Genomic DNA, 9526 nt, shown 5'->3' on the forward strand with positions numbered 1-9526 from the left:
AGAAAGAAAGAAAGAAAGAAAGAAAGAAAGAATGAATTTGGTTGCTTAGTCCATTATATCTCTTAAAAAGCTGACTGGGGCTGGGGGTGGGAAAAAGGACGCAGCTGTTAAGAGTCCTTGTTGCTCTTGCAGAGGAGCTGTATTCAGTTCCCAGAACCCATAACTCCTGTTTCAGGGCTGCTCTCCTCTGACCTCTCCAGGTACCACATGTGGTGTGCACAGACATACATGCAAGCCAAACACACCAAAAATAAGTGAATAAATCCAATAAAAATAATTCAAGCTTACTAGTAAATGATAATTTTTTTAAAAGATTTTATTTATTATTATTCATAAGTACACTGTAGCTGTCTTCGGACAGCACCAGAAGAGGGATCTCATTACGGGTGGTTGTAAGCCACCATGTGGTTGCTGGGATTTGAACTCAGGACCTTTGGAAGAGCAGTCAGTGCTCTTACCCGCTGAGGCATCTCACCAGTCCGTAAATGATAATTTTAAAGCAAAAAAAAAGTTCATATTTCATGTAAAAACAATATGAGTATCATTTATTTCGTAGCATTTATACAGACTCTCCGTTTTCTAGTTAGCTGTCAGAGGCATCAGTACACCCATTACCAACATCAGAAATTAGTCTCAGTTCTTCAGGGTCACAGAGAAAAGGCAGTTTTAAGGATCTGGAAAGTGGTACCCATGGTTTTTTATTCTAAAAGATTTTCCTGGGCTAGGAGTTGTAGCTCATACTTGTCTGTTATACACAATGTCCTTGCACCACGAAAATCAACTAAGTAGTTATTTATATGGTTATGAATTCAGAGTAATATATGCTGTGTAGTTTGATGAGACCCATATATCCACATCTTAAGTTTTATTTATCATCTACATTTTAATTTTTAAATTAAAATTCTGTGCTGGTTTTAGATTTCAGAAAGCAAAAACTTCTCTTTTACCCAAACTTTGTATAGCTTCTGTCAATGGCTCACCATCCACGAATTCTGACAGTGATGGATCTAGTACAGGCTCCTTGCCACCAACAAATACAAATGTAAATACAAGTACATCCGAAGGAGCAACATCTGGATTAATAATTCCTCTTACTATATCTGGAGGCTCGGGCCCTAGGCCCCTAAATACTGTAAGCCAAGCTCCCCTACCACCTGGGTAAGTAACCGTTACTATTTGGGTTTTTAAGCCTTTGAGTGTACTCATTAATTGAAAAGGATTATAGTATATTCTTTCATAATTGTCTTTTAAGTAATTCTAATTGATTTGGGGAGGTTTTTTTTTGTTTTGTTTTGTTTTGTTTTTTTTTTTTTAAGATTTATTTATTTATTATATGTAAGTACACTGTAGCTGTCTTCAGACACTCCAGAAGAGGGCGCCAGATCTCATTATGGATGGTTATGAGCCACCATGTGGTTGCTGGGATTTGAACTCAGGACCTTCGGAAGAGCAGTCGGGTGCTTTTACCTGATGAGCCATCTCACCAGCCCCCGATTTGGGGAGTTTTAAATCTAAGAAAGCTTATGTAATTTAAGTACTGCCTCTTTTTTTGGAAAGTAGGAAAAAAATGAGCTAAGTATTTTAGCACATGCCTATAATCTCAGCACTAGGGTATCTTAGGCAGAAGGATTGTTGTGAATTCCAGGACAACTTGGGCTGCAGCATGAGACTCTGTCCCCCAGATTTTTTTTTTTTTTTTTTTTGAGCGTTGAGGGTAGACTGTTGCATACCCTGCACTAACCTCAAACTCACTATGTAAGTTACGGTAACCTTGAAGTACCGACCCCTCTGCCTCTACTGCACCATTACACTTGGAAAATTAAACAGTTTCTGTGGTGGGACTCTACCACCACCATAGAAAGTTAACAAAAACCAAGTAATAAAATAATTATATAACTAAATACAGCTTCTCTGAGGTAGGGAAAAAGCAAATACTCAAATAATTTTTCATTATAAAATCTTCATGGCAATATAATAATTTAAACTCATAAATTAGTTTTATAATCCCATTTTAATTTGTACTTAATTTTTTAAAAATTGAAGTCTGTGTGTGCCTGCTTGTCTTCTCTGAATATGCACCACATGTGGACGGTGCCTGCCAGATAAAGAAGGCTGCTGGATCCCTAGACTGAGTGACAGCCGGCTTTGTGTTCATAACCACTTAGCCATCTCCCCAACTCCTTTTTTTTTTTTTTAAAATTTATTTTTTTATTATATGTAAGTACACTGCAGCTGTCTTCAGACACTCCAGAAGAGGGCGTCAGATCTTGTTACGGATGGTTGTGAGCCACCATGTGGTTGCTGGGATTTGAACTCGGGACCTTCGGAAGAGCAGTCGGGTGCTCTTGCCCACTGAGCCATCTCACCAGCCCCCAACTCCTATTTTTAACATTATATACATTGCGACATTCAAATTGAAAGCTCAGTCAGGGATAAGTGTATAGCTTAGTGGTAGAAAATTTGTGTAGTATGTGTGAAGTTCCAAGTTCTACTGTCAGTACCACACACGCAAATCAAAACAAAAACTCATGTTCGGGGCTCAGAATGCCAGTCAAAGTTACTTGCTGACTGGTAAGTTAAACTCATGATGAGAATTTAACTACTTATATGGATCATAATTGTGTGATCTTTTCTGACCTTTATGTGCTCCAGGCATGCAGATGGTGCACATACATACATGCAGGCAAAACACTGATACACATAGACTAAAGTAAATCTAAAAAACAAAATTAAAAATAAAAAGGTTTAAGATCTGGAACTGGCTGCTTTTAGAGGACCCAGTTTTGATTCTAAGCACCCATGTGGCAGCTTACAATTGTCTGTAACTCCACTCTCAAGGGATCTGATGTCCTCTACTGGCTTCTGTGGGCACCAGGCACACATGTGGCATATAGACATGTCTGTATACCCATAGACATAAAAATAAATAAGCAAATAATTGTGAAAGGAACAAACTGTGGTGGTTTTCTGCTTTTTTCTTCTCTTTGGCGACAAACCTGCACAGAAGATAAGAGTATTACAGTGGCTAGTCTGTAATGTGCAAGAAAATTTTTGATAAAGACTTACGCTTTGAATTCTGGTTTTTTTTTGTTGTTGTTTTTTTTTTTTTTTAGAATGTAGTCAAAATGCTGCCCTTGGTTAGCTCAGTTGTTAAGGTTTCAGGCATTGATGCTTTCTTTTCCTCTCGGGTTGTGAGTATAGCCAGATTAGATTGAGACACTTTGGTCTTCTAGATTGACTGGCTGGCTTTGAAATGCATGTTTTTTTCCAGAACAAACACACAAAAAAGAAAACTCATTCACTCTTGGGCTTTTCCCTCTCTTTTTAGATGACATTTCTTGATTGTATTTTAATTCTGTTTTTTTCCTGTATAGACTAACAGGCTCATTTTTTTTCAGTTATGTAAGATGATTAATTTTTAAGGTGAAAAGGTATAGTCAGGATTAAAAAGCCAAATTAATACAAAATGTTCTTACTAGTCTTTGATTTCTATTTAAGGTGGGAGCAGAGAGTAGACCAGCATGGGCGTGTTTACTATGTAGACCATGTTGAAAAGCGAACAACATGGGATAGACCGGAACCTCTACCTCCTGGGTAAGTGTCTGAATTTAAAAATGGCAGTTAATCCAGAAGAACAAATTGTGCCATACCTGTGGTTGGTTTCCTACAGTCCCTGTTCTCCTCTTCCTTTCCTTTGTTTGCTTTATGCTAGACACAGACTAGAAGGCCGAGAGGTAGAGCGCCAGCTCCGAGCATGCTGAGGGCTGTTGCTGTGTTACTGTTTGTTTTTGGAGATAGAGTGTCACTGCATATTCCAGAAGAAACTCTTGATCCTCCTGCCTCAGCCTGTCAGCCTTGGAAGTTCTGGGGTTACAGACCTATGCTGCCATACCATGATGAGTGATTTTTATCATTTCTAATTTAAAGATTCCATAATTCTTGTTCTTTGTATTTTTCTCTCTGAAAAGAGTCACACAGTTTTAAATTAGTTTCTTCAAGAGTTATCACTCTACTAAGCATGGTGGCACTTGTTTGAATTATCAGCATTTGGGAGGTAAAACTTGGAGGATCAGGAGATCAAGGTCATCCTCAGCTGTACATGGAGTTAGAAGCCAGCCTGTGCTGTAAGACCTGTCTTAACCCCTCCATCCCAAGAAAAGAATTACAGAGACAGATAAAGTCTCTGTTATTAAAGTTAATGTATATTACAGTCATGGCAAATGGCTCAGAAAATTAAGGACATGTTGATAACATAGTACTGAGCATTTAATGTATATATTATATAAAATTGAAAGAAAATATACTTTTAATTCAAAGGGAATATATAGCAAATATGGGGTGAGGGGTACATCTACTCTGAGGTTGAAGATGGTTCAGTGGCTTAGAGCATTTGTTGGTCTTGTAGGGTTTGTGAATTTGTTTCTCAGCACTCACATGAAGCACTTTACAACTGCCTATAACTCAAACTCCAGGGCATCCAGTACCTTCTTAACTGTGCAGTCACCAGCACACATGTACCTATACATAGAAATAAAAATCTTTAGAAAAATGTTAACTTTGCTAGATATTAACTAACCCTTAGAGAAATGCATACCTAAAGGTGGTTTGACTTGTTGAATTAGCAGGTAATACTATTATTAAATATTGATGAGGAACTCTATCTATAATAATGCTGGCAATAGTGTTAATTTGTTTCCACCATAAGAATCTGATGTGTGTGTGTGTGTGTGTATGTGTGTGTGTGTGTGTTATGAAATAATTTGAAGAAAAAACTTTTTTGTCTTAAAGTTATTATTTTATTACAAGTAAGTTAAAAGGTAGTTGTATCCTATATAAGTTGTTTTTTAATTGAGACTTATTCTGAATGTATATTACATTTAAAAAAACCTCACTGATACATGTTACAGACTTTTAAAGGACAAAATTTTAGAAACATTGAATTTCAGTTTGTAAATATGAATTAATGATTTCAGGTACATCAGAAAGAACTGAGAATGTAGCTCAGTGACACAGCACTCAGCAGCATGTGTAAGGCCCTGGATTTGGTCCTCAGCACAAAGAGAAAAATAGTAGTTTCTCAAAATAAAAAAATCTTACATGCTTTGTACACGTTTTCTTAAATTAGTGATTTCTTTTCTGTTTTAGCTGGGAACGGCGTGTGGACAATATGGGACGTATTTATTATGTTGACCATTTCACAAGAACCACAACATGGCAGAGGCCAACCTTGGAATCTGTCCGGAACTATGAACAATGGCAGCTACAACGTAGTCAGCTTCAGGGAGCAATGCAGCAGTTTAACCAGAGATTCATCTATGGGGTAAGGGACTGTTGATTTATTAATTAGTATAACTGATAAAAAATCCTTCCTAGGCGTGGTGGCGCACGCCTTTAATTCCAGCACTTGGGAGGCAGAGGCAGGCGGTTTTCTGAGTTCGAGGCCAGCCTGGTCTACACAGTGAGTTCCAGGACAGCCAGGGCTATACAGAGAAACCCTGTCTCGAAAAACCAAAAAAAAAAAAAAAAACCTCAGTGTTGGGCTGGAGAGAAGGCTCAGAGGTTAAGAGCACTGGCTACCTTCCAGAGATTCTGTGTTCAATTCCCAGCAAGTGTGTGGTGACTCATAACCATCATAATGAGATCTACAACCCTCTTCTGGCATTCAGGTGTACATGCAGGCAGAACTCTTGTAAAAAACAAACAATCTTCAGTGTTTAAACACTGCCTGTGTGCATCGTAGGAAGCACTAATGGAAGGCAGTAGGGTGGTAGCCCAGGTGCTGCCAGCTGTAGATATTGTTCTTGTCATGGATTCTGTCTTTCCTATTAAAAAGCAACAGAAAAGAAGTTAGTGCTGTGGAGAAAAGATTAATAAAAATGAACCCAATATAGGGTTTTCAAGCATATTTTTTAGCCAAAATAAAGTATGTTGGTACTATATAAAACTTCTCTAAGGTGTTAATTCTGCAAGAATATGTTGTATTGTGCGTGCTAGGTAAGTCATACTGGAATTCATACGTTAGCTCTGAGATCATGTGCTTATGTTGTGAATTATATTTGTTTAATTTATTTTTATTCTTTATAGAATCAAGATTTGTTTGCTACATCACAAAACAAAGAATTTGATCCCCTTGGTCCTTTGCCACCTGGATGGGGTAAGCACATCAGTTTTTTAATTTAAAAAATCTGTTACTTAGAAAATCAGGGCTGGAAATGTTTGTCTAGCAAGGGTATAGCTCTGAGTCCAGTCACTAGCATTGCAAAAAAGTGAAAAGAAACAGATTATGAATATAATAATCTGGAAGGAACTCAAGTATGCTAAACTTAGAGAAGAAAGTCATTTTCACAAGATTTTATATTTTGGGGCTCCAGGGTCTGTTACTATCACCAAATACTTGTGACCAGATGCTCTGTAGTGAACAGAAGCTGAGTTGGGGAAGTGGCTTAAGTAGGAAAATTGTTTGTCATGCAAACAGGAGGACCTGAGTTGGATTCCTAAGACCCAGGTAAAAAGCCAGGCATGATAGCACATGTCTGCAACCCCGTGGAGGGTGAGGAGATCAACAGATCCCTGAAGTTTATTGGTTAGCGAGCCTAGTCAAATTGTTGACCTCCAGGTTCAGAGAGAGACTGATCTAAAAAACTAAGGGAAGCCAGGCATGTACATATAAGGGAAGCACACATAATCTATCTTGAAAAATATCCATTATTTCTTTTCTTAAAACCATTTATACTCAAAACATTTTAGTAATAACCCAGAGAGATGATTGGTATATGCCTATAATCTCAGCACAGGGAGTTCTGGGCCAGCCTTGGCTACACACTGAGTTTAAAACCAGCATCATCAACTTTTGGAAATCCTGATTCAACCAAACAAAACAAACAAAGGCAGGAAGATAGTAAAGTGCTTGTTGTGTAAGTGTGGAGCCCGAGTTTATTCCCCACTATCTGTGAAGAAAGATGGGTGTGCTGCCAGGCATTTATACTCCTGAGGGAGGGTATCTGTGTCCCTAGTGTCTGCTGGCTGGCTAGGCCAGCTCAGTCAAATGAGTCCTGGGTCAATGAGAAACTCTTGCTCCTTGCTCAAAAAACATAGCAGTCCCTGAGAAGGAACATATGTGAGGTTGTCCTCTGGGCTCCATATGCATGTGCGTAAATATGCTTGTATATGTATATATCTCCATCCACTAGGCATATATACAGCCACCATGAGACAAACAAAATAGGCTATTTCTCTGAGTGAAGAATATATATATATATATATATATATATATATATATGTGTGTGTGTGTGTGTGTGTGTGTGTGTGTGTGTGTGTGTGCGTATATATATATATATATATATATATATATGTGTGTGTGTGTGTGTGTGTGTGTGTGTGTGTGTGTGTGCGCGTGTTAGTCTGGAGGCAGAGTCTTTTGATGGTTAGGGTAGTGGAGTGGTCAGTGTATGGTTGATATAAAACAAGACACAACCTCCTTTAGCAAAGGAGGTGTGGCCCTTTGGTGTTGAACCTGACCTGTCAGACACAGACATTGCATTGCTAGACCTAGATTGTATGCTTTGTTTCTACACCGCTGCTGTTTGTATAGAGTTGAAGATTACACATTTGTACTCCGTCTTCTATGAATTTTTTAAGATTTATGTTCATTTTTATTTTATATCTATACATTTTTTGCCTGCATATGTATCAGGGTATACCTGGTGCCTACCGAAGAGTGGATCCGATCAGGAACTTCAGTTACAGGCAGTTGTGAGCTATCACATGGGTTCTGGGAATTGAATTCAGGACCTCTAAAGAGTAGCCAGTGCTTTTAACCACTGAGCCATCTCTCCAGCCCCCACCCTTCGTTTTACGGCCGAAGAACTTGGACTCATTTCTATGGTGATGATGACTAACACACCATTTTTACTTTTTTTTTTTGCCTTGAGACAGGGTTTCTGTGTGTAGCCCTGGCTGTCCTGGAACTTACTTTGTACACCAGGCTGGCCTCAAACTCAGAAATCCGCCTGCCTCTGCCTCCCGAGTGCTGGGATCAAAGGTGTGCGCCACCACGCCCGGCATAACCTCAAGTACTCTTGAGTTACAGTTGTGAGCTACCTGATGTGGGTGCTGGGAACTGAACTTGGGTCCACTAGAATAGCATAAGTGCTCTTAAGTACAAAGACATCACTTCCAGCCCCAAAGTAATATTTAATTTCACCAAGAAACAGAAAGAACTCTTAAAAGTGTAAGTGGGCATGGCTGATTGTCTCTGACCCACCAGTTCCCCAAGTAATGACCCGGAAACTTCTATTAATTATGGATGCTTGATGCCTTAGCTGGCTTGTTCCCAGCTAGCTCATATAACTTAAATTAACCTATTTATACTAATCTACATTCTGCCATGTGGCTTGTTACTTCTCCTCTGTTTCTGGCTGGCAAACACCCTAGCCTGATTCTCCCCCAGAATTCCTGGAAGTCCTGCCTCTCCTCTCCTTTATTAGACTAGTCAGGAGGTGCCTTAGGCAGGTAAAGGAAGACAGTGACACATCTTTACATAGTGTACAAAAAGATTATCCCAATATCTGGATTAGTGAAATGGAGGAAAGGCATGTGCTCAAAAGCTAGAATACATTTTCACGTGTACAAAGTGTGTGGTTTTATACAGACGTTATAAAACCAGCAATCACTGAAGGGGCAGAGTCAGCTTATTTTGTCTTAGTTTGAGGGAAAAACTACTCCAGCATTAATATTGTGTTTTTCATTTTTTTTAATAAAGAGAAGAGAACTGATAGCAACGGCAGAGTGTATTTTGTCAACCATAACACTCGGATTACGCAGTGGGAAGACCCCAGAAGCCAAGGGTAAGAGCTTTAGTGTGTATGTGGCCCCTAGAGGTTCTTTACCTTATGACTCATTTATGTATTTTCCTCAAAGACCTTAAACAATTACCTGCATACCTTTGAAGAAGAAAAATAATTACTTGTAATGTAATTAACCTATAATGTAATTAATCATTACGTGTAATGAAGAGCTTGAGTTTCATGAGTTTCATGGGGCAGGGCCCAGGGACAACTCATTGGTTTTCTTTCTTTCCCACCAATACAGCTACAGAACTGAAAAAAAGATTCTGTAGTTGTTATTGACATCTCAATGTGTGTGTTTGTGTGTGTGTGTGTGTGTGTGTGTGTGTGTGTGTGTGTGTTTGTGTGGTATAATATGCATTATAAGAACTTGCTGGTTCATATATGAAGAGATTATCATCGCAGGTTTGCCTTTTTAATGCTTTGATGACTGAATACAATGATTTGACTGAGCTGTTTGTCATTCTGTGTTCTAAAGCTAGCTAAGACCTTGTTTTAAAAAGAAAAAAGAACACATGCTCAAAGTAATTCTCAGGTCAGGTGCAGTAGCTTGCATCTTTCACCCCAGCACTGAGAGGCAGAGGTAGACTGGTCAACATGGTGAGATACTGCCGAGAGAGAGAGAGAGAGAGAGAGAGAGAGAGAGAGAGAGAGAGAGAGAGAGAGAGAGAGAGAGAGAG

At 38.9% G+C, this 9526-nt stretch overlaps 1 protein-coding gene across 2 annotated transcripts in view; it reads left to right on the forward strand.

Moving 5' to 3' along the window:
* Itch (itchy E3 ubiquitin protein ligase) overlaps positions 1–9526 on the forward strand; it is a 94877-nt gene that overhangs the window by 49522 nt on the left and 35829 nt on the right. For both annotated transcript variants that reach the window (XM_021192073.1, XM_021192072.1), the window contains 5 exons: positions 963–1158; positions 3499–3594; positions 5146–5320; positions 6085–6154; positions 8762–8846. In XM_021192073.1, the coding sequence (XP_021047732.1) occupies positions 963–1158; positions 3499–3594; positions 5146–5320; positions 6085–6154; positions 8762–8846 (622 nt within the window). The remainder of the gene's footprint in view (positions 1–962; positions 1159–3498; positions 3595–5145; positions 5321–6084; positions 6155–8761; positions 8847–9526) is intronic.

The sequence above is a fragment of the Mus pahari genome, chromosome 3 (genome assembly GCF_900095145.1).
Source record: "Mus pahari chromosome 3, PAHARI_EIJ_v1.1, whole genome shotgun sequence".
NCBI classification, from domain to species: Eukaryota; Metazoa; Chordata; class Mammalia; order Rodentia; family Muridae; genus Mus; species Mus pahari.